Source organism: Bombyx mandarina, chromosome 16 (assembly GCF_030267445.1).
Source record: "Bombyx mandarina strain Sakado chromosome 16, ASM3026744v2".
NCBI lineage: Eukaryota > Metazoa > Arthropoda > Insecta > Lepidoptera > Bombycidae > Bombyx > Bombyx mandarina.
Genome location: NC_143222.1, coordinates 11,981,331 through 12,007,441, shown reverse-complemented (window position 1 = coordinate 12,007,441; position 26,111 = coordinate 11,981,331). Strand labels below are relative to the sequence as shown.

The 26,111-nt window shown below is 38.9% G+C and overlaps 1 protein-coding gene across 4 annotated transcripts in view; it reads right to left on the bottom strand.

Annotated features, from left to right (window-relative positions):
- Positions 1–16,412: 16,412 nt before the first annotated feature.
- Positions 16,413–26,111, bottom strand: part of LOC114240409 (uncharacterized) — a 52,426-nt gene continuing 42,727 nt past the window's right edge. For all 4 annotated transcript variants that reach the window (XM_089733772.1, XM_028170923.2, XM_028170922.2 and 1 more), the window contains 5 exons: positions 25,972–26,061; positions 24,482–24,581; positions 22,041–22,109; positions 20,405–20,499; positions 16,413–19,467 (listed from right to left, as the gene is read on the bottom strand). In XM_089733772.1, the coding sequence (XP_089589898.1) occupies positions 19,342–19,467; positions 20,405–20,499; positions 22,041–22,109; positions 24,482–24,581; positions 25,972–26,061 (480 nt within the window). In that variant the 3' untranslated portion in view covers positions 16,413–19,341. The remainder of the gene's footprint in view (positions 19,468–20,404; positions 20,500–22,040; positions 22,110–24,481; positions 24,582–25,971; positions 26,062–26,111) is intronic.

Below are 26,111 nucleotides of genomic sequence, written 5' to 3'. Positions count from 1 at the left end.
CGACCAGAAAGTGTGTGACGAATCTGACGGAGTAGCCGTATTTAAAGGCTAAAGACACCGGCAGGGTAAATACAGAGCTATTTCCTAGTGGCTTGCGCGGCGAAAATATGTAAAATAATCGATAAGAGAGCCTTGGCGAATTTTGTGTATTTCCTTTATTACTTTGACATTCGTGAAAAATTATATCTGCGGTTTCGTGATTTATTATTCGGAAATCAGAACTTAGTCATGACTTTTAAATATTAAAAAAAAAAACACTTAAGGTGACTCGTTAGAGGAAATTTTTATACGACTACTAAACTCGAAACAGCGCGCCAAGCGTTATATTTTAGGCATGCTTATCTGTGATTCGTTTGTGAGCATTACTAACACTAGGCTTCGGTTTTTGGCTTTTAACAAAGATGAAATAAATAAAGGCTTACACACAATCAGTGTTTCTTAAATATAGGTACTCATCGAAGAAAGTTATCTGTTCTGAATTCAGTTTGACAGTATCCATTTATTTATGTTTTTTTTTTTATTGCTTAGATGGGTGGACGAACTCACAGCCCACCTGATGTTAAGTGGTTACTGGAGCCCATAGACATCCACAACGTAAATGCGCCACCCACCTTGAGATACAAGTTCTAAGGTCTCAAGTATAGTAACGACGGCTGCCCCGCCCTTCAAACCGAAACGCATTACTGCTTCACGGCAGAAATAGGCAGGGTGGTGGTACCCACCCGCGCGGACTCACAAGAGGTCCTACCACAATTTATTTCGGTCTTCTTACAAACTAACAGTTGAACCAGAACGTTTGTAAGTTAATAATGTTAGCTTAAGTAACTTCTAGAAACATCTAGAAATCTCTGCAAACCATCACGGAATATATCCGTTTCCGGAGCATAGACTAGTAAGCCATTAAGAAGCGAGTCAGCACGATTTAAAGTTTAGTACAGTTAGCTGTGAAATAAACGAATTAATCATTTTGAAACTAAGAGATTTATGTATCCCTTTTGGTCATACAATCAACGTCGCTCGAATTTGATTGTACTGGGAAAAGATACGCTCCTAACATGCTCGAAATGGTCCACATTATATTATAACTTGAGACTTAGTACGCATGTTTCAAGGTAAGTGGCGACATTTATTTTCTACGGCGTCTAAGGGATCGGTAACCACTTAACGTCGTATAAGTTAACGTCGGATTTTGAAGTCGTGGCCTAAGAGATAAGACGTCCGGTGCATTCGTGTTGAGCGATGCACCGGTGTTCCAATCCCAGACGGGTACCAATATTTCTAATGAAATATGTACTCAGCAAATATTCACGATTGACTTCCACGGTGAAGGAATAACATCGTGTAATAAAAATCAAACCTGCAAAATTATAATTTGCGTAATTACTGGTGGTAGGACCTCTTGTGAGTCCGCACGGGTAGGTACCACCACCCTGCCTATTTCTATCATGAAGCAGTAATGCGTTTCGGTTTGAAGGATGGGGCAGCCGTTGTAACTATATTTGAGACCTTAGAACTTATATCTCACGGTGGGTGGCGCATTTACGTCGCATATGTTTATGGGCTTCAGTAACCACTTAATACTAGGTGGGCTGTGAGCTCGTGCACCCATCTAAGCAATAAAGAAAAAAGATAAGCTGTGAGCTCTACACCCGTTGAAGAAAAGATAATATAAATGTGTGTTACCAAACTATCGTTGGTTGGTTATATCTGGAAAAAGAAATAAGCGATGCTGCTTAATCTTAAAGATTAACGTCTTAAATCGAAATATACATGTGCCGCTAAAAGATAGATTTTTTTTTTATTTTCATTAAGCTCTCGTATGAAATACTTTGTTTATTTAAAAACTAGAACACTATAGACAGTGTTCTAATAACATTTTAAATTACTAGTTGATTAAAAAGTGTTGTTCCAAATATCAGTATTACCAAGCTCAAACACTACGACAACACAAAGAAGATTTATTCGAAATTTGACAGATTAAAAACTACACGTTCTTCATTTTCGCTTTTAAGCACCTTTGTTTTTAAAAACAGAGCGCAAATATATCATATTAATTATTATTTTGAACATAGCCGTCCTCGCCGGAGTCCGTTGAGAAGACAAGGTCCAGAGAATATTCTATAATAAACATAATGATTAAACACATTGCTGATGAGAATATAACTTTTCTAGTTTCCGTAAATACAATTTTTACGCTGATTTAATTTTATCGTAAACTTCAATAGACTAGATTAATGGTTGTGATTTGATATAGAAAAGGTCGTACCTACCTACGGTCGTGACTAGACGTCAAGATTTAGAATAAGAAGATTTCGAAATTCATCGGGTCTTGTAATTAGCCATGATCGGAACGAATTATGCAAAGTATGTCGAGGAATTTAAAAATCAAAGTATATTTCTTTCAGAAGAATCGTCTTTATATAAATACGTGAAGCAAAAACTTTGTACCCTTTTTCCGAAACGTGCGCGAACGGAGGAGTATGAAATTTCCCACACTTATAGCGAATTTAGAGAACGAGTGCAGAATGTTAATATTTTTTTTAATTATACATAAATAATACATTAAATCAATAAATTAATAAACATTACACACACTACCATGTATTTGACACAACACACATTTAATATATATTTGTTTATTGTCAAACTTTTGTTATTGTTTAGTCTGTGGTCAAATTGAGAATACCTAAATTAATATTGTTTCTCTTTAATATTATTTGTCTATAGCGTAGTCTTGGCGAAATCTGTTAATGAGTAAGTTTAATAGTTTTTGACAATAAAACCATAATAATGTTCAAACTTATAATTTCACTTAATTATAGTCGAATTTCGACTACTGGGGGAACAGTATGTGTAATAAAAATATGCTGGTTTTTGGTCGTAAGATCTTGAAGACAATCCGTTTAACCCAATGAAACCGAGGAACTCCGGAAGACGTTAAGTACTTCTTCTGTTAGCTAACAGGGGTCCACTGCTGGACATATACCTCAAGGTACGCCAGAACGACCGATCCTAAGCATCCATCAGATTGTCCTTATAGGAGGCATATCCACGTTTCGCCTTTCCCCACTAGATTACTTTTTGGCCCCAGCGGTCATCTGTTCCACGAGCAATATGTGATTTGCTCACCACCAGTACTACCTCAAGCACTAGTGCTACGAATTTTGTTTATTCTTTTGATAGTTAAACAAACTCAATGCGCAGCTGGTGTTTATGGAGCCCACACGGGTAGGTACGACCAACCTGCCTATTTCAGCCGTGAAGCAGTAATGCGTTTCGGTTTGAAGGGTGAGGCAGCCGTTGTAACTATTATATAATGAGACCTTAGAACTCATATCTCAAGGTGGGGGGCGGCATTTACGTTGTAGATGTCTATGGGCTCCGGTAACCCCTTAATGCCAAGGGGGGCTGTGAGCACGTCCACCTATCTCCTATCACCTATACACGTCACCTATCACCTATACAAGAGGTGATTTAGTGTACGATTTAAGGTTCTCCCCACCCCTGTCCCGATATTGCAACTGATTTTAGGGTCGTGTGTAGGCCGCTTAAGTCAACGGAGATCGCTAAACAAACAAATTCGTACGACGCGGCCTTCGTGTAGAGGTTAGACAAATCATCGTAACTATACTTACTCATGTCTACGGCTTTATTGCCATAATATCCTTTGTTTTAGATGACAGCGTCACTGTCAGTTAACGCCCTATTCTCACTGATGACCAAAGCCTCCGCTCTGAAGTGCCTTCAAGAAAATGATTGTATACGCCGTGCCTGAGAAAAAATTATTCATAACGCGACTGAACTAGAATTTATTGGAAGTTGATAGATCCTAAGAAGCGATCATTCATAGCTACTCAAACTGTAGGTAGCGACTCATCCAACTATGGCAACAAACTATTTAGTTAGACGTTGGCAGTTTCCTAAACATTCTAAATCGTACAGCATACTTTAAGTCTTACAAATCGGTATACAAAAAGAGGAATGTCGAAACATCACAGATATGTCATCCTAATAACCAATTAGCAGCCACCACACAAACAAAACATTGATCTTTTGTTTCTGATTGTTGCTTAATCTCGTAATTTTTAATATTAAATGTTTATGTCGATAAATTGCTTTACTGTCGCCACGAAATGGCATAAAAACATTAATTAACACATCGCGCGTTTTGTGTAAAAATAAAAGTTTTATGTGAGGCCAATGAGTGGAGCCCTATGCATAAGATCCAAGTAGAAAAGTTTTTTTTTATTGCCTTTGTAGGCAGACGAGCATACGGCCCACCTGATTGTGAGTGGTTACCGTCGCCGATGGACTTCCAGTAACCACTTAACACCAGGTGGGCTGTGAGCTCGTCCACCCATCTAAGCAATAAAAAAATAAAAAATAAAAAAAACTTCAGCAATGCCAGGGGCAGAGCCAAGCCGCTGCCTAGATGCACTAGGATGAAGCAAAATAACAAACATAGTATTTCTTCTTCTTCTTCTTCTTATTTTAATACTTCATTGCTGAAGGTCGTGTCCTTGAAAGCCCTTCGTGGCTCTTTGTACCCTCAGCTTCCATTTGCTTCGGTTTTCGGCTTCTCTCAGGGCGTTCGTAACAGAGAGTGAGCGCAGTTATCTGATCCGACCAACGGTTTGGTGGCCGGCCGGCGGGTCTTTTCCCTTCTACCTTGCCCACCACAATCAATCTTTCAAGGTAGTCTGGTGGACGCCGAGTAATATGACCAAAAAAATTATAATTTGCGTAATTACTGGTGGTAGGACCTCTTGTGAGTCCGCACGGGTAGATACCACCGCCCCGCCTATTTCTGCCGTGAAGCAGTAATGCGTTTCGGTTTGAAGGGTGGGGCAGCCGTTGTGACTATACTGAGACCTTAGAACTATATCTCAAGGTGTGTGGCGCATTTACGTTGTAGATGTCTATGGACTCCAGTAACCACTTAACACCATGTGGGCTGTGAGCTCGTCCACACATCTAAGCAATAAAAATAAAAAAAAAAAGTAGTCCAGAACCTTCTGGTAGCAAATCGTCGACAGTCTAGCTTCTATACGAAGTTGCTCGAGGACAGATTTGCTTGTTCTCTTGGCGGTCCACGGTATGCGGAGCATTCTTCGCCAACACCACATCCCACATAGTAATGAGTATCCCTTTTTTCGGTATTTATATTACACTAGACTCATGTCAGCTCACGGCCCGTCGGGAGCTAAGCTCTCTTGAGAACTATATGAACATATGTAATTCTCAAGGTAGGTGACCGAAGTTACGTTCTTGATCTACATAGGTTCCCGCAACTATTTAAGACTAGACTATGAGGTCTTTCTTACGAGGTATGGGCAAAAAAGGCTGGCGATTGCTTCATCTGATGCAGTTACATCTGATTCTAGTTCTAAAAGCACTGAATTGAGCAAGTGTAATCTGCTGAGTATATTTTTTTTTATCGCTTAGATGGATGGACGAGCTCACAGCCCACCTGGTGTTAAGTGGTTACTGGAGCCCATAGACATCCACAACGTAAATGCGCCACCCGATATAAGTTCTAAGATCTCAAGTATAGTTACAACGGCTGCCCCACTCTTCAAACCGAAACGCATTACTGCTTCACGGCAGAAATAGGCAGGATGGTGGTACCCACCCGTGCGGACTCACAAGAGGTCCTACCACCAGTAAATTTTGGACGTGAAGAAAATCTTCCGCATACCGCTTCTCTAATTCAGTGACAGTCTGTCGTGCAGTGTATAATAGCTGAACGTCCTAAGTCGACGTAGGTAAAATCACCAGCCTCCGTTCCGGAATTGCGAATTTCCGATATATATTCCGATGTTCTATATATATGTATGTCTTTAACAACTTCCATCGGCAATCGTGGTCCACCAAACAATTGTTAGTATCTTCTTTCTTCTAATAAATTTTCGTTGGGAACAAATTTCGGCCCCGTGTCCAGGGCAGCCATTAAAAACCATCAAAGATCGCATTTATGACCTTTTGTAAGTCCGCACGGGTAGATATGACCACTCTGGTTGTTTCTGCCGTGAAGCAGTAACGCGTTTCGGTTTGAAGGGCGGGGCAGCGGTTGTAACTATACTGAGACCTTAGAACTTATATCGGGTGGCGCCTTTACGTTGTGGATGTCTATGGGCTTCCGTAACCACTTTTCACCAGGTGGGCTGTGAGCTCGTCCACCCATCTAAGAAATAAAAAAGTTTTTTTTATCATTAGTGCGTACTGTGACTATTTTCAGATAGCACGATTCAGAATCTCCGCATTGTTGTAGTGGCTTAATCACGTGACGTATTACGCGTGTTACGTGACGCGTGACTCGATGAGTATCTTGACTTGTGCCTGACAAGCAAAAGGTATTTATTAACCTCAAACTACATGTGCATAAAATTAAAAAGATTATTTTTTTATGAATTTAATATAAATCAATTGAAGATTTTTCGTTGTTTATATCAAAACTTGAACTTTGAAGGATTACTGGTGGCCCGGAGGCCTTTACAGTTTCACCAGGACTCAAGGAGCAAAGGCTCAGCCAGGAGGGGTGGGATCAGTCAACAGCTACCCGAGCGCCTCCGAAGGAGACCTAACAACTCAAGAGCAGCTGCTTCGCGAATGAATCTACTACCGGATCGGAATCGTGACCCGCTGAGAAAATTCTGCGTGAAACTCAGCGGACTAGGTTGCATGTCGAACTCTTTGCCGAGTTCGTACGGTTGTCTTGAACTGTCAAAGGTTGTGTCCGTGGATCAAAACAAAATTTCCATTATATTACTAGCTGTGCCCGTGAGCTTCGCTGGGCATTTAAAATTAACATTATTATTTCTCACCCCCACAAAGATTCTCATCATTAACGCCCCCGCAACTGGCGTAGGGAGTCCAACGCTCATATAAATATTAGCCTATCCATTAAGTACATGTATTTTCTACATGGATACCAAATTTCAAATCAATCGGATGCATGGTTCAGTAGTTATAACGGAACATCCGTAAAAACCAAATACTGACGGTTATTACTTGTTAATTTTTGCGTATTGCGATAAACAAGCGACACGAACGTGATGTGCTTAATTTAAAAACAGAGCTTTATTAAACTTAATTCAAAATTTAAATCGAGTTTAGAAATAATAAAATTCTGAAAATTCTTTCGACAATTGGAATGTGTGACACTTTTATCATTATGGTATTTAAAAATATAAATTTTAATGTAACGTTTCTAATAATTAATAAAATGCGAATCATAAAACCAAAAACGCCAAAAAGAATAAAAAGAAAAATCTTTGTTGGTTGCAATACATATGCTGAAGAAATAACCCGCGCAGGGTTTGAGCATTTTCTCAAGACTGTATGGAATATAACGAATATCAAAATAACTGGTAAATTCGATAACGCTCGACAAGTACAACGCCATCTATTGTCAAATGGCGGAAACGCATATCGAAAATACTCGGCTTGTGAGGAATGTTCTCGATAATTCTAGGGATGTCATATCTGCTATAAAAGCGTTGCAGGGGTGTCACGGAAGCAGTTAGTAATCGAAGCGAAACAGCGAACGGATCACCTGAAACGAAGCGAAAGAAATGATTTCATTCCATCAGTATTTTCTTATGATGTTGTCGTCAGTAAACCGACTTTACAGACAACCGATTTTTTTCGATAGTCATTCGTGCTCGCCCCCTTTCGAGTAATTTTAATACGACTTAGGTACTTACTGCCAGTTGCGTTGACTACAAGTCAATTGCGTTAATTTTATATAACTTTTAGATGTACACTGTTGATCCGGTAAATACACAAGAGAATCTTAAATTTAATGTATTTACGTATTATTTACAGTAAAACGCATAAAAGACTTAGCTTTTTACACATTAACACACACATTTATTTACCGCATCATTGCAGTGAGCGTGAGATAACATCATAATGTATAAACTGATATTAAGGCAAGCGATTAGCGGTATTTCTCTTATTAAGGACTACAGAGTTTTGAGTTGACGGATGATAAATAGGTAATTTTGAATTAATATTAAAGTCGCAATACAACATCCGTAAAAGACAAATTTTGACAATAACGATGAATTTATGAATTAAAAACTTATGATAAGTACACTTTTTGAATTTTCAATTTTTTAAATTAGTATTTTAATTGAACACGGAGACATCAAAATCTACTAGATTTTTTTTGTTTGGTTATAAAGTGTTGCTTCGCAATCACTACTACTGTTTTTCAATTATAATATAATATAATATTAATAAGGACTGAATTAAATAGCGGCTATCGGACTTATTAAACCGATACGCGTGGTAGATTCTTTACAAAGATAGGCAGAATGGTGGCATCTCCTGTGCTTAGTGCGAATTTTATAATTAGCTTGTCGATCGCGTAAAAATTCGAGAGGTTTTTACTCGCACTAAACTCACTGTAGGGAATTACAATACTCCCTACCGTTTATTATCTAATGCAATTTATATTGTGCAAATACGCAATACGATTTTTTAAAATATTTTTTAACCTTTAATTGTTTTTTTTTTAACTTCACCAGACAGTTTTATTTCGGCTGACCTCGGCTGCGCTCGGCTTGACTCGGTCGCTTCTAAATTTCGCGGGAAAAAAAATAAACGTCATTGAAACGCGACAAAAAAAAAACGTTATTTTCCGAACATAAACGATAGTTTTATCATTTTAAGTTTAATTACAGAGCAAAGGTAAAGTTCAATGACACGAGCAAGGTATCAAATCAGAAGAGAGAGCAAGCAGTATCTAGTCATGTTTATTCAATGTATTTGCTTGCTATAAATGTTTTATCTATGCTAAAAGAATACGCACGGGTGCTTCGTGATAAGACAAGGAGATTTAAGAATTAAAAAATGATTTATATATTGAACTTTTATTTTTATTTTTTTTTATTGCTTAGTTGTGTGGAACGAGCTCACGGCCCACCTGGTGTTAAGTGGTTACCGAAGGTTTACATCTACAACGTAAGTACCGCCACCTACCTTGAAATGTCTTATATTTGTCATTCTCTTTTTTCCCTGCTTATTATACGCGAATTATAAAATTTTCAAAAAAAAAAAAAAATTATGCGCGCAATTCTCGCGAGTTTATTTATTAAGTTCCTTGCCCGTCCTAATCCTACAGTCCATTACAAGCGCAGTAAGCAATTTTTTTGCTCACACGTCAAATGTTTGAGCAGTGGAAAATATCGCGGCCCTGGGAAAGCGCTTAGTGTAAATCCGACTTTGATTGCCAGTAATTAGCTCGAGGAGTCGACATTAATTGCTCCTCGAGCAACTATATTGAAATGGCTAAAAAAACATAATAGTAGAGATAAAACGAATATGAATTGTGAGTTATTGTTGTTCCCTACCCAATCGCCATTATCCTCGAAAGGCTATTCCGGTTTAGATTCAGTGGTAGATTCTGCGAAGCGCAGTTCTTGCTAGGGCTGGTGGCAGCAAACTCTCTCAAGCTGAGCCCGTGAGCTACCTACCTGTCTGTGAGAAACTGGAATAGCCCCTTACCACTACCTTATCGCCAGCGAATAGGTAGGGAATATATATATGTATATATATCAACAAAATTAACGTTTTTTTTAATATTTTGGCATCTTTATAGATTTACCATACATAGATTAAGGCAACAAAAACCATTAAAACGAATAATGTCTCAAGCTCCTCATTCATTGGTGAGCAATTTTCAACTTTAAGTTAAGACCAGTGACAAAAAAAAATAGATTTTCGAAAAAAAAATCATTTTTATTACGCAACTTTATTATTACGCAACTAAACCCCGTCTTAACTCATGATTAAATCTATTTGCTCAATTAGATTCAAAAAACCAAATCCACTGTAATAGAATCATGAGAGATCGCGACTGACGGCCTATGCAATTAAATGTATTTGCTTAATGCATAAAAGTACACATATAAAATCTCAAAAACCTTAACCTGACTACGGTATCTTGTGTACACTGCATCACCGCGCCTCTGCGCACCGGAAGGATCTTCTATTGACTCAGCGGCGACCTCGCCGGAACCATACCAGTACAACTGTCACAATAAAATATTTAAATTCAAACGAAACATGAAAACTCACGAAAATATTCCGCGACAATTATCAAAAGAGCAACAAGTTTATTCATTTTTCCGTGAATTGTGACTATCGTATAAGGTCAGAAAGATATAAAAATTTGCATATATTAAACTTCGCGTCGTCTTTATATTGATAATTTACGTGTTTAAAGCTTGTTTATGTGTGTTCACGCCCCCGCATTGTAATATCAATTTGTCAAATTGATTCATCATTCAACGACCGGTAAGGACCGTATTGTTTGTCTTTATTCAAATTGCGGCTTCCGTGTGATGATCGATTATATAATATTATTTACATTAATAGTTTGTTTGTTTATGAAGTTCGGAACACTTTTTTTTATTAATAGTTTGGGTTTACGACAAAAGGAAGATCCTTCCACCGAGCGGATGATATTTGCTCGGTAGACCGACGGTCTGAATCTTGTTGTTCGGAACTTGTTTAAATGCCAGCTTATCAGGTATCTGTCAAATATCTTGCGTTGTATGATGGCTACCCGCCACAAATAGTAATATTTTTTTTTCTACTGTTGTCGACAGTTGGATCGGATCTACCACCAAAGGTGTCCGAAGTGGACGAAGAGATGCCATGCTCCGGCGCAGCAAAGAGTTGTCACGCCGAACTAGATTTGGTGGTATAACTCCTCCACTGTCAAAAGTCGAACTTGAAGTTAAGAGATTGGCATTTTACTGATAGTAGGACGTCTTTAGTGACGGTAGGACGTCTTGTGAGTCCGCACGGGTAGGTACCAGCACCCTACCTATTTCTGCCGTAAAGCAGTAATGCGTTTCGGTTTGAAGGGTGGACCAGCCATTGTAACGTAAAAAGTGAGACCTTAGACCTGGGTAGCAGTATTTACGTTGTAAATGTCTACGGGCTCTAGTAACCATCTAACACCAGATTGGCCGTGAGCTCGTTCTACCTATCTAAGAAATAAATAAATAAAAACATTTTCGATATACTTACCCGATGTTGGAAGACTGGACTTCTAAATATCGCTCTCGGTAGCCTTCAGTATCGATCAGAAAACCCGACTCTTAAAGTTACAGCCGCTCGTCAATTCTGACAATGTGTTCCTATTTCGTGCTGGCGAATACTCTCTTATAAGACCTGGACTTCCACTCCTCGTGAGCTAGGGCTGTCCTCCGCGTTCACAATACACGACCAACACTGATATGCGTTAAATTTTGAACACGTTCTTATTAACTCTTCTTATTATTAGCTTTTAACAATAGTCACGCCATCGCTTGCTTCCAAAGATAAAAAACCTTCCACCACTACTACGATGCTTTTAAAAAAAATTATGAATGAGAGATTACTGATGACCCAGGGGCCTCTCCAGTTTCACCAGGACAGGTGGGTGATCAAAGGCTTAGCCAGGAGGGGTGGGATTTGCTAACAACTACCCGAGCGCCTCCGAAAGAGACCTAACAACTCCCGGGCAGCTACTTCGCGAATGAATGTACTTGGCGGGTTGAAATCGCGCCCCGCTGAAAAGATCCGGCGAGAAACTCAGCGGGTTGATCTTTAGGTTAGGTTGCACGGCGAACTCTTTGCCGGGTTCGAAGAGTACGGTTACCGGAATCCCTATGCCTGCTCCCTAGTGTTGGAGCTGAAGGCGTTTAATGCAAGGGTTATTGGAACCGATGGATCCGTAAGGGCGTGATGCACGAAATCATCGTGTAATAAAAATGATACCTGCAAATGTATAAAATTGCTTCATCCATGGTGGTGGGTAGTCTTGTGAGCCCGCGTGAGAAGGTACTACTATCCAACACGTAGGAGTTATTCGTTTACAATAAAATCAAAACAGTCTTATGTCTAATGTGGTTGGCGACATTCCAGTTATCTATGGCCTCCGGTAGACACTTAACATCAGATAGGCTGCCTATTAACCCTTTAATTTCTGTTACTAAAGCGCCCGCATATCTAGTAGACTCTGTGAAAAACGAATCCGAAGATACTGAGAATTAATCTGTTTCTAAGAAACCTAAAAGACTAAAGCATGCATTAAAAACAAAAGAAGACAAATTTAGGGAATCTAGACGCTTAGTAACAGAAATCGATATAATTACTTCTGTGCGCCGCGTAGGACACCGGTGACCTACACGGCAGTCAAAGGATTAAGAGCTATAATACCACCATCTCGTTATTACTATCACACCGCCCGCCACCGGAGTAGAGTTCATCCATACTAGCTGGAGCCACTGCGGTCATCCACAGTGCGCTTCCAGAGATCTTTTTTAAAACGTACCATCCGGCTTTGGAATGAACTTCCCTCCACGGTGTTTCCCGAGCGCTATGACATGTTCTTCTTCAAAGGAGGCTTGTGGAGAGTATTAAGCGGTAGGCAGCGGCTTGGCTCTGCTCCTGGCATTGCCGAAGTCCATGGGCGACGGTAACCACTTACCATCAAGTGGGCCGTGTGCTCATCGGCCTACACGGGCAATAAAAAAAAAAAATATAAACAAACGATATCGAAAATAATGTCGTCTTGTTAAAACGTAAATAGATTTATTCAAAATAAATATAAAAGAGGTAGATATGTCTTTCTGTAAGAATCCTTGAAGTTATAAGTGTAAGAACTGAAAATGCGCTTAAAAATACGGGGCCCGCATTCTTGGTAATCGCATAAGTTTTATTATTGTCGAATTAAGTTAACGTCTTTACGGATAAAGTTATTTGACCTGCCACCATGCCTCAGACTTAGATTAGCGGCGAGCTATCTAGAATTATTAGGTTATAAATTTGAAACTCGCAACATAAATGTTACGTATGGTGTTTTTGAGTAAATTTCAAATTGTTATACTGGTAACGATCTTACTATTATTTATAACCCTAATAAAATAGATATTTTTGCGTATTTCATTGACATTTTAATTCTGTCACACACTTGCAGAAGTAAAATTGAAAAACTGTTGGAACGAATGAAAAATGGAAGGCGAAATCTAATTCTATCGAAACGATATTGTTCAGTAGTATTTTAGGAGGCAGATTTATAAGAACAGAGAATTTTTTTAAGAACATCGCGTGAATAGACTCTCTCATGTCTGGTTTTTGTTCTGACAAACTACTCTCTAGTAATTGCAGTAAAAATAATAAGCTCTCGCGCCGCAAAAGTAGCATTTTTAGATGACAAGAGCATATATATTTTTTCTAACTTTTACAGACATATATTAGCAGAAAATGAAGAAAAAGTGTGCTTTATTAGCTTAAATACATTTTTTTTCGGGTCGGGGGCCAAACCTCCTACGCGCCTAGGGTGCGCGCGGAGTATGTGGGACTTGACCATCTGCAGGTGTTGGGAGCAGACCGCGGGCCCAAGGGCGTTTTAGGGCCCAACCGCACTAAACGAGTCCCCTGCACTCTTACACCCGACGTCCGATATCCGCCCGTGGTCAGAACGCGGTCAGAGTAGGTGGGTTCCAGCGGTCTACACTACAACCAGACTGGCGGCGACGTCCCGAGGGTGCTCGACTGACGGGTCGTCCAGGCCATTGTCGACGACTAAAACAACGGTCCCTACCAGGCCGCTCGGACGTTGCTGGTGTTCCGGGATACCCCGCTGGGGTAGAAGCAGTATGTCGGGTCGAAACGCGATACACCGCCGACCGGGTTGCTCTTCCACAGTATGTTCGGCGACAACAGCGACGACCACGACGTGCACCGCATCGCAGTCCGCATCCGCCGACGCGTCGTCCCGTCCTCCTGGTGCCAGCGCACTAGTGACGGTAGCGTGCGGCGCAACCTCAACCCCCTCAGGTCGCCCCGTGACCATCACCGGGAGATTAGCCTATATACCTAGTCTATATTGTGTTAGTTACTACATAAGCAGCTAAAGACAGCGTCACAACACGGCACAACGCGATAGCACTCTGTGACCGTCGCAAGCACATACTCGACCCAGATGACGGGCAAACACACAGTCGTCACTGTCATCCTAAACATGTTATTTCGCATCATCCCGATCCTTTCTCTGTGCTTTTAGGCATTCCAAGCACCGGTCACCGTTAATAAACCTACCACAGTAATAAACACTTGGCGGCGCCGTAAAATATGTTAACAGCTTAAAAATACAAATACAAACCTGTAACAGTTTGTGTTCTCCAAATCCTCCTACTCCAAAAAAAGTATTATTCGCGGGGGGTTACGGGAAAATAGTTTTGTCTTCACTTCACTATCCTAAATTTTTAAGTCGTAGTAGCATCGGCGTTACACAATATGTAATACTAATTTATATTTGTGTTTTGTTATAATAGGTCCCGCGGAGGAAGTTTTTCAGGGTGGAAGAACCGCGACTATTTCAAGGACCTTGCTATGACGGATGGGCGAACTCAAGGACTCGGCCAAAAGGTTTGTTAAGCATCATCCAAGCGCCGCCAGAAGAGACCTAAGAGCTCAATTACATTTTTTTACAAATTACAATTACATTATATATTTGTATGTATATTTATGAATATACGTATATATATATGTATGTGAATATATGTATGTTTGTACAATACAGTCTTTACCATAAGGGCACACGGGGCCCGTGCCCAGGGCCCCCATTCTCAGGGGGCCCCGAAAGACCGACAATTTCTCTCACACAATTATTCTCAAAATATTTTTGTTGGGCACATTACACTTTTTTCACAAATCAGTAATCTTATCAGAATGTATTTACAAGGCATATACTACGCCATTATATCGATGACTGCGCCTATTTCAACTGTACTAATTAATAATATTTCCGAACGCATCCTACCTAATTTACTAAGTACACCATCTAGCGGTTTCCGTTATCGTGATCGTAACCAAAAAACCAGCAGCATTCTAATATCATTAATGACATTGTGGCGGGTAGCCATCATACAACGCAAGATAATTGACAGATGCCTGAATCTCGCTTACGACATTTTCAAGATAAAGCGCATATATACAAGTTCCGAATAACAACATTAGGACCGTCGGTCTACCGAGTAATATCACCCGCTCGGTGGAAGATCTTTCCTTTCTTCGTTAAAACTCCCCAAACTGGTGACCTGCGACGAGATATGAACACGCAACCTTCTGATTCATCATCAGCGCATCAAGAACTCTGCTACCACAATCCCCGCATTCTCGCAGATAAAAGCACGTCATTGACAGTCGTCCCACAGCAAGCCAGCATCGCAGCCTCAACAGGACCATCGCAGCCGACTCACCGCGCTTCCTGGTCCTACGGCACGCAACTTCACTGCCTCATCACGCCGCTACAGTTCATCGCAGCCCACGACCGGATCATCAACGCTTGGGGTCACACATCTCCGGCGTGGCAGCTCTGCATCACATGGACTACGCACGACACGCACGCAGCATTCAAGCTCAGCCTCGACTCACCGCAGGATTCGAGCAGCACTGGCCCTTGCAAGCTAATCTCAGCACGGACAACGATATCTAAAAATGACACGACCTCCGGTCTCGGAGGGGAGTGATGTGGCGGGTAGCCATCATACAACGCAAGATAATTGACAGATGCCTGAATCTCGCTTACGACATTTTCAAGATAAAGCGCATATATACAAGTTCCGAATAACAACATTAGGACCGTCGGTCTACCGAGTAATATCACCCGCTCGGTGGAAGATCTTTCCTTTCGTCGTTAAAACTCCCCAAAACATATTATATCATACTGTATTTGATTACCTATCATAAATGGTCATACTCAATAAAAAAATGTTATTATAATTCGTTTTTTTTACTTTCCAAAAGGGCCTCAAATTCTTGTGTGCGCAAGGGCCCCGGTCTGATTTAAGACGTCCCTGTGTTTGTAGATGTAATGTCTTAAAATATTAAAATAGAAACTGAAAAATTACAATTCTTCAGTTACATTATTGGTGTTTACCTAAAATCGGTTGTCTGTAAAGTCGGTTTACTGACGATAGTTGAACGTGACAACGTCATAAGAAAATACTGATTTAATGGTTTCATTTTTCAAAAGAAAATTATAATTTTATTTGTTTGATAGATATTTTGTATAGATATAGGGAAGGAGGTAAATGGACTTACTGGTGGTAGGACCTCTTGGGAGTCCGCGCGGGTAGGTACCACCAGCCTGCCTATTTATACCGTGAAGCAGTAACGTGTTTCGGTTTGAAGAGCGGGGCAGCCGTTGTAACTATGGTTGAGTCTTTAGAACTTATGTCTCAAGGTGGGTGCCGCATTTACATTGTAGATGTCTATGGGCTCCAGTAACCACTTAACACCAGGTGGGCTGTGAGCTCGTCTACCCATCTAAGCAATAAAAAAAGGGTAACGCTGATATAACCTAAGCATAATTAGGAAAAAAATATGTAAAAACAAACACAATATTGATGTAATACCTTGTATATTTCTAACATATTCAGAGCTTTATACACTATTTCCTTTTCTTTCTTTTCTTCTTTTATTTACATGAGCATCCACTTGCTTCACAATATTATTACAATTAAAAATAAATTTCTCTCTTTATCATTATATTATTTTTACATATATATTCTTTTATTATTTTTATCTTCTATTTTAGGCAAAGTGACGTCAGACTCTCGACTTACAGACAATCGTATTAAAATACTGTATTCTCTTATGTATTTTAGGAGCGGGCCTTAGGATATAATAACTACACAAAAATGGTCGAAATGAAAATGGGAAAATGCATTAATTTAAACAAAAAGAAACATAGTCACAGCCAATCAAAAAAAAAATAGATTCACAACTATAAGTATAATAATCTTGATAATAATAAATTGGAATAATTAATTTGGCTACCAATAATAATTCAATTAATTACATACATAATATTATGGTATACAATTTTTTAACATGGGAGTAAACTGCATTTGTAATCAAAATGTCATGTTGTATAAAAATAAAGCCCGGCATTCACTGCCGAGCATAATGGACGGCGCGCTCAGTACTTTCGAGCGCTTTCGTATAGAATTTGTCTATGTAACGATCTCCACGGAAATCAATGATATTTTGTCGCCATTTTATACTTATATTTACATACAACCTCAGATATTTTTTAACGTATATTCTAACGACAAACCACCATTTTCCTCCACACTTAACTGTTGGCACTTTCATTTATCTATATTTTACACGAAACCATACCTGTAGTCATTTGTATTTAAAAAAAAACCAGTTAAACAATGTCAATAACAGCATTATTACACAACTACGCAATTCTACTAATATAACATCAACATCATTACTATTGAACGAGCGAACAGAACTGTATATCTATGGGGTAGCCTTAATCTTGCTTACAAAAATATAATTGTCTTAAAATTTGTTCGTTCTCTTTGTGAAATTATTTTTTCGTTTCTCAATTAGAACTACATCTGTCAACAAATTCATAAAATCTTGTACAGGTTAGGCACTATGTGTGGACGGCCCTGTGGCCTGTGCCGGCACCTAGAGACCGACGTGTATTAATCAATCTTACTACACTACAGACCTAACTCTTTTTTCTAAAAAAATAATTGTATTATCTATATTAGTCTCTTTTTAAACATCTGTTCTATAGTCTGTATAACGATATAATTGACAGCTCTTTTTAAAGGTTGCCAGGTCACAAAATCCCTTTAAAAAAAAGACAGCTCTTTTGATGTATGGTCTCCTGGTGCCTTGATGCCGTTACTATCACATTTCTCTGTCGCATTACCACCGTAATAAGCCACATTTGAACTAAGTCTAAGCATGACCGACTGACTGATTTCATTTTATAGAACCAATTTTGAGCGATTCCCGCCCAAAATTGGTTCAACAACACGAACCACGCTCCGTCACAACAAATCGACAACACCCAACGGTTATATACAAAATGTCCACCAGTCCCTAACCACGATCACAGATAGAAAAAATATTACTTTATCATGTTTATAGAACAATATATACACTTAACTATTACATAATAAGTCGGATTTTGTACAGACACTTTGTTTGAGTTACAGTTATGAAAAAAATAATATATTCTCATAATAATAATTATGTATAATTTTTTTTTTTAATTTCTCTGTCAATAATAATTATTGCACCAGTACAATGATACGCTTTAAATATACCTTACCATATAATTCATTGAAACGATTTGTGAAGCTATAGTTACCGTAGATTGGGGGGAATCGGGACCTTTTCTAAATACAACACAAATTTTCAATGGTTTTTCTTAGGGCAATACCAATAAAATTGAGATTAAAATGGTTCCGAAGGCTGAAAATTTTATATACGATGCGTTATTATACATAGTCCATTAAAAAATATACACAAAAACTAAAAAAAATGCTTGACCCGATTCACCTTGGCTTTGGGGCTCAGGATACGTATGGGGTCAATAGTTTTTCGATAGGGCTGGCACTATTTGTTGTTAGGTAAGTACCTAGCTTTAGGTAATTAACTTTTTAATATCTTAAATGAGTTAAATAACTTTGATGACTAAATTAAACTATTTAATATTCTTAAACACTAAATAAAAGTCATTTTCAGTTCAACAAAGTTAAATCTAACAACTCAACAACAGTATTTGTGACATCCCAGATTTGTCCCTATTCCCCCCAATCTACTGTAAGTTTAGTTTCTTCAGAACCACTTATTGTTTTCTTTATAAAATAGTATAAGGTCATGTCAACAACGAGCAGCAGATATTTAGAATATTGCCGGGTTATACTATATCTCTGTATCTCGACCATTTTGCGAATAGCCACCACAGGTAGCCGCCCCGAGTACTTCCCTATCAACCTAAATAAATAAACATATAAATAATTTACATTTATTGTAATCAATCACATTGCTGGATATTGTTATAGTAGAAAAATATACACTATTTGGCCGATCCCGTCCATCGTTTTGTCACTTTGCTATCACCGTCCTCATGGTAATTTGTTTATTGTGAAACACGCCCAAAACGAGACGTGCACATTTCAGAGTCACGCGCGACGCACACTCGTCTCACTCACACACTTCGAAATCGATAACGCACGAGAGGAACGCACGATTTAACTTTATTGCTCGAATACACTTTGGCAGTGATGATTTTGGGCGTCAATAACGTCCGAATGATATATCAGCGGCGAACGCACAGTCAAAGGTCATATAGACTGATTTACTGGATCTTGTAATTTCTTTCGTATGCCCTTGTCACCTGTTGACTTTTTTGTCTATCTTCTTCTCTTAATGTTAATGTCATTGACAGTCAACGGTCTAAGGCGGCAAAGTGTCGGCGGTTAGTACCAGGCTGTCAGCGAGCGCGGGAGGCGTGACTCACGTGTGGGGCGCGGAGGGCGCGGTGACCACCACCACGGGCTTCACGATGGTCGTCGCGCTCAGGTACTGCGCGCTCACGGTCAGTGGCGCTACAGAACCTTTCACCATCTGAGTTTCTACCATCTGAAAAATATTTCGAAATGTTAAGTGTATTTTTTGCGTATATTGATTGACAAACTTCACAGTCGCCCGAGCATCAAGGGACTTCACAAGGGAGTTGTTGCCTAATTTGAGACATAAGATCCTCTAAATTCCAAAGTATTGAAAGAACAGTAGAAAGCACAATAACAATCCTATAAAATATCTCGCGTTCAAATATTTCAATGAATAAGTCAAAAAAAATTCTTCAGCTATATCAATGAAGTAAAGTTAATTGATGTTTAATTATAAACATCGAACTGTTGATGTTAATACCAAATAAAACGGACCTTTACTTACAAAGACAAATGTCATTAAACCAAATAGCCTTTAAACCCTCGGTATCATTTTGCTTGCATTAGGTAGACCCACACAGCACAGAGAAATAAATCACTTAAAATGGGTGTTTATAAAATTATTATAATCTATATATTAATACGTGAAGCAAAAATGCTGTACCCGTTTTTACGAAAATTGCACGGACGGAAGAGTATGAAATTTCCCACAGTTACAGGCAGAATACTATTTTTTATTATTATTATGCATAAAAAATACATTATATCAATAAAAAAAATTACACACACTACCATGTATTTGACACACACACATAATATGTATACACTATTTTGTTTATTATTAAAGTCCGTGGTCAAATTGAGAATAGGTTATTATTGTTTGTCGTTAATATTATTTGTCTATAACCTTCGCGAAATCTGTGATCATGGAAGTATAGTTGACTATGGAATCATAATAATGTTCAAACTTATAGTTTCAAATAATAATGGTCGAATTTCGACCACTAAATAGTTATTTATTATTAATTAATAATAAATACACATTACTTTGATTGAAAAAAAAACAGTACATGAAGAAAAAATGTTCATAATGAGTACTAGGCTGCCATAAAGAGTAGGAGGCGTACCTTATGCGTGAGCGTGTGCGTTTGCAAAAGATGCGTAGTGGGCTGCGACACTACAAGCGGAGCTAGCCCGCTGACCACCACGCTTCCTGTTGTTTCTGTAAATACAAGTTCTATATGATATTATTGTTATTTAATAACCTATTATTACTATTATTTTTACAACAATTAAAATCCGTACATAAAGTTGAATACAAAGACTGCCGTCTCGTATAACATCAATCAGTCCTAAATCAGACGTAATAAATTTTGTTACAACTGACATTTTCATAATGGCGTCCAAACAAACGATTCGCGATACTTTTCCAACATTTTCAGAGATTCTTAAATAAGTTCGGGGTTGATTCTGTGGACTGTAAGACTTTAGCCATAGAACTCAGAGTCAAATATATATTTTTTTATGATTGAAAGATTACTGGTGGCCCGAAGGCCTTTCCAGTTTCACCAGGACAGGTGGGCGAGCAAAAGCTCAGCCAGGAAGGAGGCTTATCGTATCGATGAGGACAACGTGACATTAGCATACGAACGAACTAAAGGACAAACCCGAAATCCATACAAACTTGGGCCTGGCGTTACAGTGCTAGAATTTGGGCATAAGTTACAATACCTAAGAAGGTTTCATGAGCCCAATTTTCAGGTCTCCCAGCAATGGCCAAATTGGTAAAATCAGACAATGTTTACGTTTTAGGTTATGTTTATTGTTCGAGATATTTTAATAAAAACGATATTTTTGAGGCTATTTCCTACTAAAGATGAGTATTTTTTTATTTTTATTTTTTATATGAAAAACTATATTTATATGATAGCTTTTTTATATAAAATTATATAAATCATTACGTGCTCCCATATTATCTCATCACATTTCATTTCATTTTAGTTCATGCCTTTTTTATTTTTATTTTTTATTGCTTAGATACCCATCGACGAGCTCACAGCCCACCTGATGTTAAGTGGTTACTGGAGCTCATAGACATCTACGACGTAAATGCGCCACCCACCTTGAGATATAAGTTCTAAGGTCTCAGTATAGTTACAACGGCTGCCCCGCCCTTCAAACTGAAACGCATTACTGCTTTACGGCAAAATCCAAAATATCTTCAGTTGGCAACATTAAAGATAACATAACACGATTTGATACATTTGTGTTTTTCTATGGCATAGTCACATTAATATAAAAATGCAAAACTACCCTTTCATGCTATATTTAATGTTGTCAGTTGTAGATATTTTGAATTGCCACCATTGTAAGTAGTTGTGTCACGATTCGATGGCCATACTCTATTTACATTGATTAAAATACCTATAAAAACAGTCATTTATCCTAAAGCAAAAGAGTATTAATTATTTTTTACACTTGATTTCCACTAAATCGATCCTATTTTATGGATGTTCTAATTCTAATCCGCACGTTTGTGGAGCTAGTTACGTATATTGAAATAAGTGTTGCAGATGTTTACAAAGATTGTTTAAAACAAAAAATTGAATTCAACTTATTTTCTACACTTGGCCATTATCAATGAAGCTAAGATTTTAATAGGTTAATCAAGCAAAATAAACGAATTTTTTGGTACATATCCCATTCGTGTAACGCTTATTCCAAAATGGGGTTTCTCCTTTCCTTAAAGATTTAATTACTGACCTTTAGACGCAGGCGTCGGCGACACCACCCCGTTTTCTTTAGGAACCCTGTTGTTTTCAGCCGTCACACCTGCGGTACGAATTTATATACAATTTTTATTTACATGAATTCTTTATATGAATTTATGTACAATTAGATAACTGCGAATTTTAATTACTGGTGGTAGGACCTCTTGTGAGTCCGCGCGGGTGGGTACCGCCACCCTGCCTATTTCTGCCGTGAAACAGTAATGCGTTTCGGTTTGAAGGGTGGGTCAGCCGTTGTAACTATACTTGAGACCTTAGAACTTGTATCTCAAGGTGGGTGGCGCATTTACGTTGTGGATGTGTATGGGCTCCAGTAACCACTTAACACCAGGTGGGCTGGGGGCTCGCCCACCCATCTAAGCAATATAAAAAAATAAAAGAAACTATTCGAAACGTCGGATATTTTATAAAGAAAATAACAAGTTGTTTAAATGTAGATTTAATTATGTCCACGACTCGCGTGAACCAAATAAAATGCTATATTATAATCTTATAAATCTATATACGGGTCACAGTTTAGATGGACGAGCTCACAGCCCACCTTGTGTTAAGTGGTTATTGGAGCCCACAGACATCTACAACGTAAATGCGCCACCCATCTTGAGATATAAGTTCTAAGGTCTCAGTATAGTTACAACGGCTGCCCCACCCTTCAAACTGAAACGCATTACTGCTTCACGGCAGAAATAAGCAAGGCGGTGGTACCTACCCGTCCGGACTCACAAGAGGTCCTACCACCAGTAAAAAAATCTGGTTATAATCCCTCAAGTTTACCAGTAGCCAGAATTTTTTTTACAGAAATCCCCCTATAACACGGCAGATTTTAATTTGTTGTTCAAGTCACAGACATCTCTTTCGTTTGGCAGCATATAGGTTTACTATAAGGCTGTATGGGCTAAGCCCTTTGCCTATTGGCGAATTTAAAGACGATGGCACTCAGTTTTGGGATGTTATCAAATAAGTAATTTATTTTTTTGTAAAACAATGCCAGGGTGAAAGAAACGTTGATACATACACTAAACAACGTGAAAAAATAAGGTATAGTTTTTCAAGTACAAATAGTTTTGACATAAAGTTGGCCCACTTTTGGGCATTGTCCTTTAAGCTACACCTTTTGATACACAAATTGACACACGTGAAAAGGTACGCGATACTAATAATAATTATGAACTGTACAAATCATTATAAATTTCGCAGTACAGAAATATATGTTTGAGAAATCCCCGCGTTATAGGTGGATTACTCTATTGGTGCGTTCCACTAAGCGTTCACAACGATCACGCTCACGACCGCAATTTTTCCCGTTCCACTTGCTTGTGAGCGTTACTGTCGTAAACTCAAGTGGAATGGATTTATAGAGCGTTTTGAGCGTGGAGGTAAATAATACAAACGGCGAGTTAATAAAAAGCTTTAAGAGGTTAGGTTATAATCTGTAAGCCTTGAAAGACTTTTTGGCGGGAACGCGAGGAGTGAAGTTGTGTGATTTGTTTTATTTTGTCTATTTAGTGTTTCTTCGGGTTTAAATGTATAATAACGGTGGTTTATTAATTGTTTAATATCTGTGAAAGTGCACAAATGTAAGAAAATAAAACAAAGCCGCTGGACGTAACTTCTCGGGGTCCTCCAAAAAGTCCACTGAAAAAATCTCAGTAAATGACCACCATTTTACTGAGATTATATTTCATCCCATATCATCTTATCTCATTTCATCCCAGTTGATTAATGTCTCAAATTAATCATATTCATTTCAATTCACTCCGTAATTTCATTTTTCATAAAAAATTTGAATATAAATTAAAATAAGAGATGACTTAAAGGTCTCAGTTACCAGGTCATAAAATCCTTTAAAAAAGTAAGCCTTGAAAATAAACTTATTTAATTATTGTTTAAATCGATTTATATTGAAAACATTTATAATTTAATCTTTTATATTTAACATTAGCGGTGTATTTAATTAATTTACATTCAAGTGTAATTAAAATGTCTTTTGCGGCGGCACTTGAATATTTGCTAAGAGGTCGCAATAATGCTCCAGATAGTATCTCTTTCCACATAAAATAACGTAAGCTTAACGGTCGCCATTTTTGATACTTTGAATTTTGAAAACGCCGCTAATTTTCTCAACGATCACTTCGACCCACCTTTTTAGATGGGTCGTCGTGGGCTTCGCGTGAGCGTAAGTCATGCCGTCATAAGTGACTTTTCGCCGCGACCACAACGACCGCGGTCGTTATGTGGAACGACTAAAGGAGTATTTTGACGTTGTGGACGCTTAGTGGAACGCACCCTATAAATATATCATAAAGAAATGAAAACAAGTCTTCTGGGGTCGACAAATGAACGTCGCCGTGCGAAAATCAACAGTGTCAGAAAAAATAGTACCAGAACAACATGAACTGTAAAGAGGTAACGTACCGTTGTGATGCAGGGAGGGCGCGTGCAGCACGCGGAGCCCTGCGCTCGACAGCAGCTGCAGCGCCGCGCCGCCCACCACTAGCCCGCCGCTGCCCACCACCTGCGCGACCACCACTACGTTACTATCGTGACATACCACCAGCCCTTAACATGTATGTAAGTTTAATTTCACTTACAGTTAGTTCACTGGCTATGTATGTAAAAATGGGAATCTGAAGTAGGGGAACTAAGTAGGAAGTAAGTTGAAGGTCTTACTACCAAAGTCGAATGATGAGGAAGTAGTTAGCAGTTTGATGTGACCAGGGTGGCAGAGGTAATACAGGTATCCAACCCCGATTTTCTAGAGCTAACTATCACTTCTCAATGAATGGGGCGATGGTAATATTCCCAGCTCCAAACTCTTTATCTTATATTGAATGGTTACAGGAGTCCATAGATATCACGAAGAGAACACCGCCACCCATCTTGAGAAGTCTTGTCGAATTCTCAATTGTATTGTTCATATAATGACTGTTCCGCCCTTCAGACCGACATGCTCAACTGCTACGCCGCCAAACCAGATCGGATGGTGGCATCTCCGTGTGCGAGTTTCTACCTATATACTCCATCACCAAATGCCGATGCCGATTGGCAAACGAAAAGGGGGATATAAAGGCTTCGTCAAACAGAACGCGTACTTAGCGCTGCGTTTTAACGTCGCGCTCTTTTCGTGTCACACAAATTGACTAGATGAGCCCAACGCTCCTTGACCCAACGTAACGCCAAATCATAGTGCCTTTCCATAGCAGTGTGAGATGTCGAGTGATTCAGATGTGGCATTTTATAAGCATGGGTATTTTCTAATGAAATACGTACTCAACAAATGTTCACGATTGACTTCCACGGTCAAGGAATAACATCGTGTAATAAAAATGAAACCCGCAAAATAATAATTTGCATACTTACAGGTGGTAGGACCTCTTGTGAGTCCGCGCGGGTAGGTACCACCACCCTGCCTATTTTCTGCCGTGAAGCAGTAATGTGTTTCGGTTTGAAGGGTGGGGCAGCCGTTGTAACTATACTAAGACCTTAGAACTTATACTCAAGGTGGGTGGCGCATTTACGTGGTAGATGTCTATGAGCTCCAGTAACCACTTAACACCAGGTGAGTTGTGAGCTCGTTCACCCATCTAAGCAAAAAAAAATAGGTATTTTCGAAATAATTCTATCAATTTTTCGGGCATTATCCAGTATTTTATTACACATTCACTCGGACGCGAAAATAAAATTTATACAAAATTACAACGCCTGACGTCAAAGCGTCCTAACGCCGCCACAGAGCGTTGCGGACTTATAGTTCTGGGGCTCTGTTTGACAGTATGTTTACCATAGTAGTACAAAACATCTCGGCGTCATAGCACGCCGTCAGTTTAGCGCTCTGACGCGCGCTAATTTCGCGTTCTGTTTGACGAAGCCTTTAAATAAATAGAATTAACAAAATATTTAATCACCTGCGATATGGGCAGGTGTATTTGTGCTGGATGAACTATAGTGGTGCCATTGAGACCGGTGTTGACGCCGTTCTCAACGTGCTGACCGTTCTGTGGAATACATTATAAAAACCTTTAAAATATAGAAAAAATTAATCACT